This window comes from Tachypleus tridentatus, chromosome 5 (genome assembly GCF_004210375.1).
Source record: "Tachypleus tridentatus isolate NWPU-2018 chromosome 5, ASM421037v1, whole genome shotgun sequence".
NCBI lineage: Eukaryota > Metazoa > Arthropoda > Merostomata > Xiphosura > Limulidae > Tachypleus > Tachypleus tridentatus.
Window position 1 is genome coordinate 18,324,606 of NC_134829.1, and position 18,028 is coordinate 18,342,633.

General features: G+C 34.4%; 2 protein-coding genes across 2 annotated transcripts; both read right to left on the reverse strand.

Annotated features, from left to right (window-relative positions):
- Positions 1-211: 211 nt before the first annotated feature.
- On the reverse strand, positions 212-1,740 carry LOC143250636 (cuticle protein 16.8-like). Its single transcript, XM_076501497.1, has 3 exons — positions 1,625-1,740; positions 1,085-1,153; positions 212-863 (listed from the first exon to the last, which is right to left on the reverse strand). The coding sequence occupies exons 1-3, from the start codon at positions 1,634-1,636 to the stop codon at positions 450-452; spliced, it is 495 nt and encodes a 164-aa protein (XP_076357612.1). The 5' UTR covers positions 1,637-1,740; the 3' UTR covers positions 212-449.
- Positions 1,741-7,612: 5,872 nt separating this feature from the next.
- Positions 7,613-8,948, reverse strand: LOC143250637 (cuticle protein 16.8-like). Its single transcript, XM_076501498.1, has 3 exons — positions 8,847-8,948; positions 8,436-8,504; positions 7,613-8,274 (listed from the first exon to the last, which is right to left on the reverse strand). Exons 1-3 carry the CDS (start codon positions 8,856-8,858, stop codon positions 7,861-7,863), a joined length of 495 nt encoding a protein of 164 aa, XP_076357613.1. The 5' UTR covers positions 8,859-8,948; the 3' UTR covers positions 7,613-7,860.
- Between the last annotated feature and the right edge of the window lie 9,080 nt (positions 8,949-18,028).

Genomic DNA, 18,028 nt, shown 5'->3' on the forward strand with positions numbered 1-18,028 from the left:
GGCACGGAAACCACCTTCATCGGATCGTATTTTTCTCGACGAAATAAAGCTCTCCACATTCTAGTGAAGAGTTTTATTTTGTGTTTTGTAGAAGTAAAATAAAATATTATATTTTGACACAAGTATGAGAGAGTTTTGTCTGTACTTATCAGTTATTAAAATTGATCCAAACAATATGTTTATTAGCAACAAAGACATTCTGTTTTTATTGAAATAAATTACTACTACCAAAACATACAATTAAATATATATATGTACAAACACTGAGCTATTGCTTTAATATCTGCGATATACATCTAGAACAAGCATTGCGATTTATAAAAATAATAGCGTTTACAATGTGAATGACAAGCAAAATACACCAATAGCACATTCAAAGCTAGCACGTCTAACAAGTATTCTTCTGAAAGAAAAACGGTGGTTTAGAAAAGTAACCAGTTTGGAAGTCTTTACTCCCAGCCCTGGAGATATTTACTAGGCAGAGGAAGTGGTGCCTTAAGGACGGGAGCAGCTACGGCAACCTTGGGAACGGCTGGAAGAGGGGCATAAGCTGGAGCAGCGACCACCTTTTTCACAACGGGACGGATAGGAGCAGCAGGGGCAGGAGCAGCAGCCTGGGAGTTGATTTCAACATCAGCGGGATTCTGGTTGGCGGTTCCAGCCTCGTTAGTTGAGATCCAGGCACGGAAACCACCTTCATCAGCTAAGTAATTTACCTGACGGGAGGTACCCCAAGGGTCAGTGTAGCCATAGGAACCCTGGACTCTACCGTTGCCATCTCCACTCTCTTGACGACTCTGTCTGGTACCATACTCATCAACGGTATCGTAACCAGTGTCGTATGGAATAGGGACGTTGATACCCTAATATAAGAGTGAATGTAATTTCCTATTTCTTAAAAGCTATGCATAAATTTCATATTTAATATAATACTTCTCTTTTATACATTTTAAAGCTTAGCTACGTCGTACATTATTTGATTACTTGCACTAAACTTCAGTTAACTTAATAAATTTAAGATAATATTAAGCTTAGTATATGTTTTAACTGTATTAGGAAAACTATCAATAAAAATGAAACCTACGAAACTAGGATCAGCGGCAGGAAGGTATCCGGTAAACGAGATGGCGACAAAACACAGCAAGATCAAGGCCTAAGACGATAATTATAAATAAAAGTTATTGCTGCTTTAAAGTCAATGTGTATTCAATTTTCCTTCTTCTAATAGAAAACTTTAGTAGTTGTTATATTTAAAAAGTAAGTAACATGGATATAGTTTCTCCGGTTGATTTTTCATACATCAAAACTAAAGGCTTCGCACATTTATATTTAACTTAAAGTTTTTTTAGGATGATTTGTTCTGGGTGGCCAATTAATATTCACGCATATTCGCGATAAAAAATATTTGTACTACAATAAAACGTTATCCCTAGTTAAGCCATTTTAAAAATATTTGTACTTTTTTAAGATTTTTATCAAAGTCTATTGATAGTCATTAGTGAAAATGAAAAAAAAATCGTTGTTAAGGATTTTTTTGACCTTATATTGGTATTTTATTTATTTTACAAACGAACATTGTAAAGCAAAATTTTAAAGTTTATATTAAAAGTCTATTAAACTATACCTTGGAAAACATGTTTATATTTCTTGTAAGATTCCACTTCTTGAGATTACTTGCGCCTGGAAATACTCAACTGAAGTTCATGATCACGATTCCTCCGCTAACGTTTATATAGAGAAGTTATTGTAGGTCAGCATGTTGTCAAACAACCCCACCCGTATTTTTTAATGCCAGCTTGACTCGACAATTAGAGAAGGATATTGTGTATGATGAAACTATTAATCCATATAACTAACCTACCACGTTTTGTTGTTTTTTTCATTTCTAGATCAAATTGTGTAAGGAATTCATGAATAAATACGTGTTGAAAAAATAGAAGAGCTAATGAAACGTGAAAGCAAATTAGAATAGAAAAACGTGTTATTTTGGTTCATGTGTATAGATGAGGTTAACATTACAACCAGAAGCAGAATATCAGGTGCTTAGAAAGCAGATTCAATCAGGAGAATTAGAAGAGTTTTATATTCACTAAAAGCAAAGAAAATTATATGAAAGTTAAGGTTACAAATAATCTTTTCAAATTAAAAAATCTGAGATATTACTAACTTTATCATTGAAATATTTCTCTTTACTCGATATTTATTTAATGTTTATCAAAAGCTTAAGGGTATTTTAAAGGTTGAGTTGTTATTTTATTTTGTTTCAGGCGAATACTGTAGAGACTGCATGTTTTACCATATCAATAAAAGTCTACATTTCATCAGCTTGTCACAAGTTCAATACTCATGATTTAGTAATCTTATTACTAATGACTGAAAGTCGTACAAAATTTTTATATTCCTGTAAGCTTTTCCATTATAAAATACTTATTCTTGAAGCTTCTGTGTATCCTATGACAATGAGTTTAAAAACTGAATTCGTGAAACAGATATTTCAGAAATATGTTTTATGAAATAATTTGATTTTAGTTTTATTAACATATATTAATATAAAGTGTGTTTCACTGACGTGCAAGCCTTACTTTCTGTGATCATTACTTTTTTTGCTGTTGGCCCACGTATTAAAATGAGTTGAATTAAAAAAGTGAACAAAAATTCCATCAATATTGAAATTAAATCATCTAAATAATTAGTGTTTTACATAGACATATATCACAATGTCTGACTAGTGTTTTTTTTTTAAATATGTCGCAAATGGCTGAAATTCGAATGTTAATTTAGCAATCTTCATTGTACAAAAATTATTTTACTATTGAAATTTAATCTTTAACTGAACAGTTTATTTGTTAAGCTTTTAAGTGAAAAAGCATGATTATATACAATTAATTTACTTGTTATAAAGCATTAAGAATAGGCCTATTATCTGACGAACATAACGTGGTTTAAATACCATTGCTACTTACTCCTTTAATTCTTGAAAATCCTCAGGTGACTAGATAAAGAACATTAGTGTTAAACATTCTATAGTCCTAATAATAATGTGTCATATCAACTATTATTGACGATTTATTATTTCCAAATATAGATCACCAAGAATACTTACATCAAAAAGAGTTTCAATAAATAACGATGTAAAAGCCATGAAACAATGTCCAATGATAATTGAAAACTATTAAATCGTATGAAATGTGTACTCGGTTACAAACAAATAAACAGAAGACAATTTTTGTATTTGAAACAAAAAAGATTTGCACTTGTTTCATATTATTAAGTTAAATTGTTTTAGCTTGAGCAAAAGAAAGTTTTAAATTATTATCTGAAATAATTGTAAACTAAAGGTGTAAATTACTCTTGAGACAATTAATTTAAATATAATTTACATTTTCTTTATAATTGCATGTTGAATAATTCAATTAAAAACATACCGAGTTGGTACTTTTACCATTAAGAAATGGCCCGGCATGGCCAAGCGTGTTATGGCGTGCGACTCGTAATCTGAGGGTTGCGAGTTCGCATCCCCGTCGCGCCAAACATGCTCGCCCTTTCAGCCGTGGGAGCGTCATAATGTTACGGTCAATCCCACTATTCGTTGGTAAAAGAGTAGCCCAACAGTTGGCAGTGGGTGGTGATAACTAGCTGCCTTCCCTCTAGTCTTACAGTGCTAAATTGGGGACGGATAGCACAGAAACTGTACTTTGGATAGATATAATTCCTGTGTGGTTGCCATATTTTAAACACTTTAGTTTTTCAGTACAAAATGAAACAAATTATGCGGGTTTTCGAACTTAAGTACCTCTCGGTCGTTCGGCTGTTTCCGTGACGTTTTACAACTATGACGTAATAGTTGCCAAACACGCTTCGTTGCGCGCCGACCATTGTGTTCCTTTCAGTGCTGGTGTTTTATGTAAATCTATTGGTGCTTTTTTGGATTTCATACTTTGTGAGACTATTTTTTGTCTTGATATTGGTACTTTATGTTTGTTTTATGATAACGTGGTTTACTGCATTGCTTATGGTTGTAAAAACGGTTCGACATCGGGCAAAAGCTTCTTTTCGTTTCCGTGCAAGGAGAAGGAACCACCAAGGTGGCGACTGTGGGTGCGATGGTCGATAAGAAGAACTGGACTCCTTCACACCATGCAAAGCTTTGTCAAGATCATTTTGAACGCTCATGTTTTATGTCGGATTCCACTGTTTTGAATTCCGTGGGTTTTAAGCCAGGCAGGTTGAGACTGAAAAATACCGTCGGCAGAAGACAAGATCGTCCTCACCATCTTTCCTCATGTAGATCTGAGGACTGATCTCAGCCTGCAGCGTACAGGTTCCACCCCTCTGAAACCATCACTTACCATCACGAAAAGAACAAACTCCTAATTTTGCTGACTACACAGGCTGGTAAAATGACTCTATTCAGTTTTCTTAGTCTCTTCCATATCCACCTGAAAAATCTGCGATAAGCTAAGTATCTATATAGCCTGAAAATGCAAAATTACAAACTTATAACCTTAGTAGAAAGTCACTCTTCTCTCCAAGCTATTTTAAAATTCTATAGATATTGTTTTGAATCCATACTTGACCATTTCATAAATATGTGGATAATATTTTCAAATCAGTCAGCTTGCAAAATAATATTATTAACATCAAAATTATACTGATGATAGGTAGAAAAACTTGAAATCAAGAAATATGTGCAACTGAAACAAACATCTCATTGGGCTTTGAAAATATTGATACACTTGAGATGACTAAGTTGGATCATAGTTTTGGATAAACAGTGTCTTTAATTGTAGGTTAAACTCAAATATACTATTTTAGGTTTAACTGCATCTTTAAAAATACACACTCGTGATTACCTCATCACCGAAGGGACCATTCAAGTCAACAAATTCATAGTATGATGCTTCCAAGACATCGATATTCAGGCAATTTCCATCAAAGCCTCGAGTCTGGGTAATGCACTCTTCATCTTTTAATCGGTTTGACACATTTATCGTATGAGCGACAATAAACGCACTATCTCCCGGTTGGCATCTGCTCGCATAAACCACACCTATACCTTGTACAAACATACGGAATATGTCATCTAAATTATACATTTATGGTAAATATTAAATTAACTATTCAGACTGCTACATCTAGTTTGATTTTATCGACAGAATTATGACGTATAATTGAAATTCATTTTGTCACGAGTCGTAAATACCCGGTACAATTATTGTGGAAGGGCCGAGTATTAGTTACCATAGTCGGCAAAATATGAACAAATAAAACCCAGTCTGTGATGCCAATAATTTATAAACACCAGACAGGTTTCGAAATGCTTAAAATTGTACGTGAAATAATACAGACCATATTTGTTGTCATGACTTAGGCCTACCATACTTCCACTGGAGGTATGACCGTCTTGCAATCGGCCTGGGCGCTATCAGTATCACTCACAGTTCTGCTACTCTCACTCGTGAAACTGTCCTCATCACTAGAACTTTTCAGATCTGTGTCAAAAGAAACTGTTCTAGGTTCGTTCAGAGTAGGTTCGAATTGATATGGCACTACTCAACACTGTTCAGAACACAAAGTCAAAACAGACTCCGCCTCTGTTTCTCCGTATGCACTGGTCATGTTTATTTACATTCAACGTGCTGGCGTTGGCGGTTTGTTTGGTAACTATTGCGTCACAATGGTTTTCCTAACGGCAAGCGTAAACACTAAAACGTTCGGATTGCACCAAGTTCTATGTTTCATTTATTAGCACATATTTGTTATAAATAATGTGAACCTGCAAAATTAATCAGTATGAGTAGTTCTTTTGACTGTAAAATTTTCTTTTGTCTATAAAATTCACCTTTAAGCATAAAGCAACATAATGGGCTTCGTGTGTTCTGCTCATCACGGGTACTGAAACCAGAGTTCTAGCATTGTACGTTCACAGATATATCGCTGTGACTCCCCCTAGGAGATGAAACCTTTAGTAAAAGAATTAAATTCTAGTTGTAAAAAAGGTCAATTTAATATTACCATAGTTAAGTTAGATGTATTTTATTTTAGATTCACGTAAACTTTGTTTTATATTACCAGACAATTGAAAAAGGTGTTTGATCTGGAAAACTGGAACGGCGAAAGCATAAATTTATTGTCATTTTGGTCTGACAATCAGTGCCTTAACACGTGTTATGTTACATCACATACTCTGAACTTGTAACGTTATTTCACATATATCTCTTTAAAATAACAAAAATATCCCTTTTGCGTTTCTTGTTTTCAAGAGTATATTTTAAACACAATTAACAACGTTTCAATCTCCTTTGATCATTATGTGGTTAATACGATGGTCAAACCGTTGTACTTGGTTTGTGTTTTACCTACAAGAGGTGGAAGAGGTCGTTAGGGTTAGTCAGCGAGGTATAAGTTGAGTAGGTTGTTAGGGTTAGCCAGCGAGATATGAGTTGAAGAGGTCGAATTTGTCGTGATAGCAAACGTAACTAGGTTACTTTGTGTATATTTAGAACAGGTACGTCATAGCCATGTTGTTTAAGGTCAATTTAATGTTATTAGTTCTTATTTCTTTCTAACTTTTATTACTTATACACAAAAATATGGTTCAACCTTCCTCTACTAAGTCTACTTAGTTCGTCTACTCTAATAACTTAAAACATGAAAAAAATAGTGCATACCTCCAAAATAGACAGATAACCATTGTGTAAATTTTGTATAGAAAAAAATAAGAGCTAGTAATGGTTAATCGACTCTTTCCAACATGCTTTAGGACGAATCTGTCTTAAATTATAGTCTGATCTATGTAGTTTTGTTTCGGTTTCTTTAACAGAAACCTTAACTACATACAGTTTTTCATTCTATATTTTATATTATGTCTCGAATTTCGCTGGTTCATATTTCACACCCAAATGTTTTCTGCTTACAAACTGTGTAAGCATTATTTGTAATCATATCATAAAATACGTCCAGTTGATTGATATCGTATTTTTCATCATAAATCCTGAAAGTTTCAAAGTGTATGACTGATCGGACGCGTGTTAGATCCTTTTATTTAGATCTGTATTATTACAACAAATGTAAAAAAGAACAATGCCATCTTAAAAATATCCACCCTAATAATTAATCAGCGATTGAAATTGGCATGATAATTAATGAAAATTAAGTTTATTAAATTTGGTTCTGTTTGATTCATCTTAAGTACAAAGTTGCAAAGTGTTTTCCCACTGTGGATATCGAAATGCAATTTTCAGTATTTTGGCCTCTGACTTTCTAATGAACCACAATAATACAATTGTTTACTAAAACGTTGGATATAAGCTAAATTTCTACATTTTATTGACCAGTTTTATTTTGATTTTTGTTTGTTTTGTATTTAAGCACAAAACTACAAATAGGGCTTTCTGTGCATTGCCCACCACGGGTATCGAAACCCGGTTTCTAGCAGTATAAGTTCGCAGATATATCTCTCTGTCAGTAGAGGCCAGGTATTTGTAAAAGTAAAAAAAAAAGAAAGATATTTGAGTACAAGTATTAGACAGTTTTGTTTGTATTTATCAGTTATTAAAATTGATTCAGCCAATACGGTTATTAGCAATAAAGTCATTCGACGTTTTTATTGAAATAAATTACTGCTATCAAAACGTAAAATTAAATATATATGTGTGTATATATATACAAACACTGAGCTATTGCTTTATTATCTGCGATATACATCTAGGACAAGCATTGCGATTTATAAAAATAATAGCGTTTACAATGTGAATGACAAGCAAAATACACCAATAGCACATTCAAAGCTAGCACGTCTAACAAGTATTCTTCTGAAGGAAAAACGGTGGTTTAGAAAAGTAACCAGTTTGGAAGTCTTTACTCCCAGCCCTGGAGATATTTACTAGGCAGAGGAAGTGGTGCCTTAAGGACGGGAGCAGCTAAGGGAACCTTGGGAACGGCTGGAAGAGGGGCATAAGCTGGAGCAGCGACCACCTTTTTCACAACGGGACGGATAGGAGCAGCAGGGGCAGGAGCAGCAGCCTGGGAGTTGATTTCAACATCAGCGGGATTCTGGTTGGCGGTTCCAGCTTCGTTAGTTGAGATCCAGGCACGGAAACCACCTTCATCAGCTAAGTAATTTACCTGACGGGAGGTACCCCAAGGGTCAGTGTAGCCATAGGAACCCTGGACTCTACCGCTGCCATCTCCACTCTCTTGACGACTTTGTCTGGTACCGTATTCATCAACGGTATCGTAACCAGTGTCGTATGGAATAGGGACGTTGATATCCTGATATAAGAGTGAATGTAGTTTAGCATTTCTGGAAAACACTGCATTATCATTTGATAACGTACAGCAAATTTCAGTCAACTTAATATCTTTAAAATGCTATGAAAGTTAACTTTGTTTAAATTTTGATTTATGAATTTTAAATATAGAAAAGAACTTACATAAGCAGGAGCAGCGGCAGGAAGGTATCCGGCAAAAGATCCGGCGACGAGACACAGCAAGATCACGACCTAGGACGATAAAATATAAAAATAATTTATTGATACTTTTTAAATACTTAAATGCAATAGAAAAGTTAAAACCTCTTCTGTCTTACAAATAACATTAAGTGAAAAGAAAGCATTAATGTATTGTTTGGAAGCTTTTCTTTTGAACATCAGACATGTGCAATGTTGTGCTAATTTACATTTTTGGTCATAATTTACCCGAAGTAACATTCTAAAATATTTGTACGATATTTACAGAAATCTTATCTCTGTGTAATATGGTTATCTTTACAAAATCCTTAACATTTGTCAATATATTGCTAATTCTGCTTATACATGTTAATTGACATTTAAATTTAAATATACCTTGGACAACATGTCAGACTTTGTTAAAATATTCCCACTCCCTGAGATGATATACGCTTAAGAGTATATAACTAACGTTGTTAAACTATGATTCGAAAATCAGCGTTTATATAGTGAAAACAATATGGGTCAGCACGTAGTCCAACAACCCCACCCCTGTTTGACAAGTTAAGTTTGTAATAAGAGAAAGTGTATTGTACATGACGAAAGAATTACATCACATAATAACCTAGCTTGTCTCTTTAGTTTCTAGACTAAGCTACGAGTGGAAGTCATAAAAATATAAACAGACGGACAAAAAAAACCAAGCTGGAAAAGTATATTATAATGGCTAAGCGTTGTTCTCTTTCGTTGGGCTAGCTAAGTCGGTTAAGTTAAGACTATTAGAGTAAAAAAACTGCAAACGATTTAAAATACTTCAGTCGATCAGCTCCAGCTTCTGCTAAAATTTGTATGCGTGTTTTATGTTTAATGAACAGGGAACGTAAAGAGAAAATTACGTTTCAAAAGAACAACAAAAAAACATATAATACCTGTGTTACTCGGAGTAAAAGTTATAGATTATTTTAGTCGCGAACTAGTTTTGTTCAGTAATTGTTTATATGCAACTGTTTAATATATACATATATATTAATAATAAAAGGCGTTCTGAAAATGAAATTCTTCTTGAAAATCATTCTAGGTTAACATTCATAAGTTGCAGCAGTATCAATGACTAAAAATGAAACTGTTAAAGAGCTAAACCTGCGACTATTTCTAAATAAAAACAATACATATTGTCACATTTCTATTTCTAGACTTCCATTATAATTTTGTCTAACTAAAGAGAGGGAATTGACTATCACTCTTATAACACATCTGTGGCTCAAAAGTGCGGAGCGCAATTTTTTCTTGTTTTTGTAGTTACTGGACTCCATTTGGAACAAAGGCTGGCATGGTCAGGTGGTTAAGGCACTCGGGTCTTGATCTGAGGGGATGTTATATTGTGTTGGTCAATCCCATTATTCTTTGGTAAAAGAGTAGCCTAAGAGATGGCGGTGGGCGATGATGGCTAGCTGCTTTCCCTCTAGGCATACGTTGCTAAATTATGGACGGCTAGCGCAGATAGCCCTCGAGCAGCTTTGAGCGAAATTCAAACCAAATAATTTCGATCATGCATATTCATAGTTTGGCACGTTTACAATTGATTACGCATGTGGCATTATGCAGCGAAATGGATAAAAAAGTAAATTAGATAAAATGTATAATAATATTCTACCAACAACCACATTTATTCGACTCTGAGATAACCAGTTTAATATAATGCATCTATATTTCCCCTTTTATTAACTCTAATGTGAGTATAGGTTTGAGTTAAAACATTACATAACAGGCTTTTTTTTCCTACTTTTTTAATAACATAACATTTTAAACAGAGAAGAAGTGTTCAAATAATTTCTAAACGAATCCCCTTGTAGCTGGTAAAATCAAAATATTGAAATTGAAAACATGTTAGATATGACAAATATTTCGTTATTAGAATATTTAAAAATAGTAAAAGTGTATGTCTGTTTTTTTTATAGCAAAGCCACGTCGGGCTATCTACTGTGTCCACCTAGAGCAGGGGTGTGCAACATTTTTCGTCGGTGGGCCATATAACCAACTTCATCAATCAAGCGGGGCCACTTAAAAAACAAGCTTATTCGTGTACATGCACAATAAATTAAAAAAAAATTCTCAAAATGCAAGCAATAATATTTTATATTTTTGCATGAGTGATCATCTTAGTGCGACACTTGAAATTTAGAGTCCTTGCAGAGCTTGTCAATATCAGCTTTGACAGAAGTGGTTGCCACTCTTAACTGACTGGTCAAATGTTCATCAGTCAGCTGACTTCTACATTTGGTTTTGATGAGCTTCATTTTGGAGAAAAATTGCTCACAGCAGTAGGTGCTACCAAAAAGGGAGACAATTCTTTGTGCATGACGGGACAAATTGGGAAACTTTTCACGTACACAGAGTTTGTAAAAGTTTAGCAAACTGTTTTCAGAGAATTTCCTTTTAGTGTCCATGTCAGCCTGCAGTTCAATGAGTTCCATTTGGCAATCATCAGGACTGTCTTCCACTGCCAAATCAAAAGGTTGAGCGAACAATTTCAATCTAATTTCAGTTTGTCTGAAATCTGGAAATCTGTTTGCAAACTCATCACGCAGCTTTTGTACACTGGTTCCATATTTGGTGCAATCCAGATTAGGAAATTCCAGTTTCCTGGTTGCAAGACATGTAAAATGGGTCAATATGGCTCTTCTCAACTGAACCTGGAAAAGTTCCAATTTCTTCTCAAAAGCACAAATATGCTCAAACAACTTATTCACAAGTTGACTTTTCCCTTGTAGTTTTAAGTTTAAATCAGACAGATGCTGTGTAATGTCTGTGAGGAATGCTAAGTCATTCAGCCAGTTCTCATTGCTCAAGAAGTCCACATTCTGACGTTTGCTCTCCATGAAGAACTTAATCTCCTCTCGCAGATTCCAGAATCTCTTCAAAGTAGCAGCTCTACTAAGCCAACGTACAGCAGAGAAGTACAAAACATCTGAATACTCACTGTCCAGCTCATCTAAAAAAGTTTTAAATTGTCGATGATTTAATCCTCGTGTTCGAATATAATTTACGCATTGGACGACATTTTTCATGACTTCTGCAAAATCCAGAACTTTGGTGCACAAGCTCTCTTGGTGAATAATGCAATGGCTTACAACTACGTCTTGTGCTCCAATTGCAGTTAGAAATTTCTTGGTGAATCCATTTGTCCTACCTGTCATGGAAGGAGCACCATCTGTTGTAACACCACATAATTTATAATGATTCAGTTCAAACTTTTCTACAACCTTAAGCACTTGTTCACAAATATCCTGTCCTGTGGTTGTGGAGGAAAGGCTTGCCATATCTAAAACTCTTCGAAAACATCAAAGCCTGCAGTAACAGCTCTGATGAAAATGACAAGTTGGGATGTGTCATTGATATCAGTGCTTTCATCCAAAGCCAGACTGAAAGCTTCACACGAATTCAATCTCTCTTTCAAAGTTTCTTTGATGTCCTCTGAAAGATCTTTTGTCCTGCGTTAGACAGTAAAGCGGGAAAGGCTAGTTTGCTCCACCAAATATTTTTCTCTGGACATGCATATTCTGTGAATATTGTTAAACAATTTTAATAAATTCTCCATCACTGAAAGGCTTTCCCTTTTCTGCCATACATTCACAAAGCTTAAAACTCAGTTTTGTCACCAGTTCTGAATTTTTCTTGAAAGTGGTAAAACACCTTGTTGCTTTTCAATGGATGTTTTAAATGTTCAATTTTGTCCTTTCGTACCTGACCAACAATTTCATCAAACTGGGAGGAGTGCTTAGTTGCGTAATGTCGCTTAATATTGTACTCTTTCATGACTGCAATTGTAGTTTGACAGACGAGGCAGACAACACCTTGATTATGTGGGACAACAAGATATTTTGTGCACCATTCACTGTTGAATAACCTTCCCTCATCATCAATTTTCGTTTCTTAACTGCTGACATTTTACTAGCCCTGAAATCAAAACAAAATTATTCTCACGAAAATAGCAAAGTAGAAAAAACATAGAATTTATTTACACATGGAACCTCTTATGGACAGAAACACATGTTTCTAAATTGGCATCCCGATCATAGCCTTCCGGTACTTAAATTAATTGAGAATAGCAAAATACAGTGTGACCTCGCCTATTCGCGGTTCGCCATTCGCGGCCCCGCATATTCGCGGGTTATGCGCGAACTGCGTTTTTGTAGGTCACAGAGAGTGAAAGGGCTTTTCGAGGAGATTTCTGTTGTATTTACTCAATCAAGCCGTTTTATCAATTGTCGTCTTCACCAAACAAGATTTGACTGCTATTGGCTGACTGCCTCAGCTTCCCCAACAACGCAAACGGCAAAGCACAGCCCGGTAACGCACGGTACAATTTAGTGAAATACATAACAGTATGCAATATTGCTACATTATTACTGCATCAATGAGTATAAGTATCATTAGTGTTTGGGAAGCATTTCATATAGTATATAATCGCATACATATACGGTTTAAAACTGCGTCCAATATTCGCGGTTTTTTCGCTATTCGCGGGAGGGTAAAGAACGTAACCCCCGCGAATAACGAGGTCACACTGTACATAGAATCAGATGCATCTGAAAGCAAAAATTTTAATAAATTCAGTAAAGTCACAACAATATGCTAAATAATAATCAATTTACCTTCAATCTCTTGTAGTAACTGTAAAAGGTAATAAAATTTTCACCAATAATGAATGACGGACAGCAGAGGTTAGGGAAAATTGTCGCCAGCGGGCGAAGGCGAGGTTCAGGACATGACGTTGAGTCGTAGACAATAGTGCTAGTGCACGTCACCTATTCATGCCCTAAGGAGGCCGACCAATCGAATTCGGCCTGCTCCTCTCTAGCAAAGATAATTTTAGAAGTTTGTCGAGTCGAAGCCTGGGAATCCCGTAGGATCGATGCTTTTTAAAAATATTCCATTTGCGTTGGATTACAGATCAGGCCACATGGTTAGATTACAACAACTAGGGCCACACTAAATGGCTTGGCGGGCCGGGTTGTGGCCCGCGGGCCGCCTGTTGCACACCCCTGACCTAGAGAAACTGAACTTCTGAATTTAGCGTTGAAAATCCATAACTTACCGCTGTCCCATGGAGGACTAGTAAAAAGTGTATGTCAGGCGTCACAACTGTTATACCATAAAATATTTGTAGTTAAATTGTAAGTATGTTAGACATGAGAAATGTTATACTATAGAATATTTGAAGCAGTTAAAGTGTAAGTATATTAGACATGACAAATGTTATGCCATAGAATATTTGAAGTAGTTAAAGTGTATGTTAGACATGACAAATATAAAACCATAGAATATTTAAAACTTGCCAAAAATATTACACAAGGAGCATATACTTTTCCTTGCATAGTTTGTTTTTCGTTTTTACATTCTACTCAAGTGTAAGAAAATTATTCAAAATTTACTTTCTTTGGACTCTTCTTTTATATGCATAGACTACTTTTGAAATTGTTTTGTAGTCATATTCATGTTTTAAGTTATTAGAGAAGACGAACTAAGTAGAGGAAGGTTGAACCATACTTTTGTGTACAAGTAATAAAAGTTAGAAAGGAATAAGAACTAATAAGATTAAATTGACTTTAAGCAACATGGCTATGACGTACCTGTCCTAAATATACACAAAGTAACCTAGTTACGTCTACTATCATGACAAATTCGACCTCTTCAACTCATAACTCGCTGGCTAACCCTGATGGCTTCTTAAACTCGTATCTCGCTGGCTAACCCTAACAACCTACTCAACTTATACCTCGCTGACTAACCCTAACGACCTCTTCCATCTCTTGTATGTAAAACACAAACCAAGTACAACGGTTTGACCATCGTATTAACCACATAATGATCAAAGGAGATTGAAACGTTGTTAATTGTGTTTAAAATACCTGTTTCAACTGTCTCTATCAAATATTTACTTGCTTCAAGTTGGTCATTCGTCATGAGTAGATATTTTATTTGTTCACAAACTAAAATGAGCATCATATACACGCACATTCTGAAAGATAATTTATGATGGAACTTGTTTTTCACTTGAAACCTCGAGCATTTCCATACGTATGTCAGAAAAAAACACAACTAGCTTATGCTTCATGACCGCAAATTGGAATTAGATTTGTTACTAAATTTTAACTCAATACATAAAAATATTTTGTTTTTCTTTCAAAAATCAATAACTAAAGATTTAACCATTCAGTTAGTATATTTGGTTAGTACACATTTTTTTATCAAACTTAAAGAGTCAATGTTCGAAGTATGATTCTGTGGATTTTTTTATAGTATGTATGCATCAGGTTATATGCTATATTCAACGAAGGGAATGGAACCTCTGATTTTAGCGCTTTAAATCCATAGACTTATCATTCTCTCACCAGAGAACTAAAATAACGATATTTTCACGAATACTTGTTTTCATTACGATGTATTTACTTTTTGCATATGTTGTAAAATTAACAGTTTTTGTAACAACTGAGGACTGTAGCAAAATACATTATCCAACAACTAATATCTTCATAATTATGTGGAGTTTGTTTGCTTGCAGTTTGGCACAAAAACTGCTTACCATAGACATCAAAACCCGGTTCTCGCGTTGTAAGTCTGCAGACACGCAACTCTACCACTGAGGGATGGGCAATGATGTAGAGAAAATTATAATAATTTTCTTCTTTATACAATAAAAATAAAACCAAACGTATTGTTTCACTGTTTCACGTACTTGTTTTTCTTGTATCTTTTGAAAGTTTGGATAAAAGTGAAAATTTCAAGTGAGGGCAAAGTAAAATCGTTTAGTAGAAGTTTCCACATTTGAGAAAAACGATATTTGAAGAGTATAAATATTAACTTACACCAAAACATCTAATGAAACTAATGTAAAAATATATCCATGAATATAAAAGCAATGATAAATTCATACAAAGGTGTTTATTTAATAAATGTTTCCTGTGGGCAAAAAACTGTTACACATCAAAGGTTTATTTTTGAAAGACTCAAACTATGTAATAAATGTCTCGTACGTCTACACTGGCATTTGTTATATTTACGCTTTCGCCATTCCAGTTTTCCAGACCAAACACCTTTCCCAATTGCCTGGTAATATAAAACAACGTTTACGTGAATCTAAAATAAAATACATCTAACTTAACTATGGTACATATTAAATTGATCTTCTTTACAACTAGAATTTAATTCTTTTACTAAAGGTTTCATCTCCTAGGGGGAGTTACAGCGATATATCTGTGAACGTACAATGCTAGAACTCTGGTTTCAGTACCCGTGATGAGCAGAACACACGAAGCCTATTATGTTGCTTTATGCTTAAAGGTGAATTCTAAAGAAAAAAGAAAATTTTGCAATCAAAAGAACTACTCATACTGATTAATTTTGCAGGTTCACATTTTTTATAACAAATATGTGCTAATAAATGAAACATAGAACTTGGTGCAGAAAGAGCCCTTTCCGAGCGGCAATCCAAACGTTTTAATTTTTCGTTTGCCGCTAGGAAAAGTACTGTGACGTAATAATTGCCAAACAAATCGCTAACGCCAGCACGTTGAATGTAAATAAACATGACCAGTGCATACGGAGAAACAGAGGCGGAGTCTGTTTTGACTTTGTGTTCTGAACAGTGTTGAGTAGCGCCATATCAATTCAAACCCACTATGAACGAACCTAGAACAGTTACTTTTGACACAGATCTGAAAAGTTCTAGTGATGAGGACAGTTTCACGAGCGAGAGTAGCGAAACTGTGAGTGATACTGATAGCGCCCAGGCCGATTGCAAGCCGGTCATACCTCCAGTGGAAGAATGGTAAGCCTAAGTCATGACAACAAATATGATCTGTATTATTTCACGTACACTTTTAAGCATCTCGAAACCTGTCTGGTGTTTATAAATTATTGGCATCACAGACTGGGTTTTATTTGTTTATATTTTGCCGACTATGATAATTAATACTCGGCCCTTCCACAATTATTGTACCGCGTTTTTACTACTCGTAACAAAATGAATTTCAATTATACGTCATAATTCTGTCGATAAAATCAAACTAGATGTAACAGTCTGAATAGTTAATTTAATTTGTTTATATTTTGCCGACTATGATAATTAATACTCGGCCCTTCCACAATTATTGTACCGCGTTTTTACTACTCGTAACAAAATGAATTTCAATTATACGTCATAATTCTGTCGATAAAATCAAACTAGATGTAGCAGTCTGAATAGTTAATTTAATATTTACCTTAAATGTATAATTTATATGACATATTCCATATGTTTGTACAAGGTGTAGATGTGGTTTATGCGAGCAGATGCCAACCAGGAGATAGTGCGTTTGTTGTCGCTCATACGACAAGGTGTCTCACAAAGTATGTAATCCGAAAAACGCACCGGTAGATTTACATAAAACACCAGTACTGAAAGGGAAAAAATGGTCGGCAAGCAAACAAAGCGTGTTTGGCAACTATTACGTCATAGTTGTAAAACGTCACGGAAAAGCCGAACAACCAAGAGGAACTTGAGTTCGAGGACCCGCATATTTTGTTTCATTTTTTACTCAAAACCTAAAGTGTTTAAAAATATGGCAACCACACAGGAATTGTACCTAACCAAAGTACAGTTTCTGAGACAATTATTAAATTTGTTGAAAATTCCCTTTTAAAGTGAGTTTCCAGTGCTTAATCAGCAAAGCAACTGAAGACAGAAAAACCAGCAGTATTATTGAAGATTTTACATTCTACCAGAAAGATTTGATGAAATATAAATAATAACTTTACGCATGTTATTCAGTTTGTTTCTCAAGTCCATGTTCTGCTTAATCAGCTAGTAATATATTTATGATAACATCACAATTAAGAGATATTAGAAATAGCTGTTGTACAGCGTAATATATTCTAAATAACCCATTACCCAGAGATGTTTTTCAATATCATAAACAAATGTAGAGGTGTCAGTAGTTAGCTACATTAATTCATTGTGATATAATTTTTAAAAAAATTTTCATATATATAAAAATATTTTTCAGATATATATATATATATATATCTGAATGCTTGTTTTTAGTAATTTTCACACATTTATTACTTACTTAAACTTTACTTTATAATTGTATTATTCTGCTCCAGAACACACTTTAAAACGTTTTTCATTCTCCATGAAATAAAGAATCACACATGTGCACAAAATCAAGCAAATTTCAAAGCATCCAGACATTTTCGAGTTCATTTTTGTTTATATAAAATTATATTTAAATAGGCTTATTTTGATATTTCTTTCTTTATTACAATCTATTCGTGCTTTATTGTATACAATTGTATTTTGTAATTAGCTCCATTAACTTTTTTATTCTGTGTAATTCGTTTACCTGTTCAAGCCTCAAATGTTAATTAAGTTTTCTATTTATTTTTTCCTACGAGTGTCGTGGCATCTTGAGCGTTATCTCAGTAAATTACTATAGAAACCATAGTTGAGCTAGTTAGTATTATACGAGTTAATAATCTGTTGAGCTAATTAGGCTATTAATTTATCTTTAAATTTTAAAGTTCAATCTTGATAA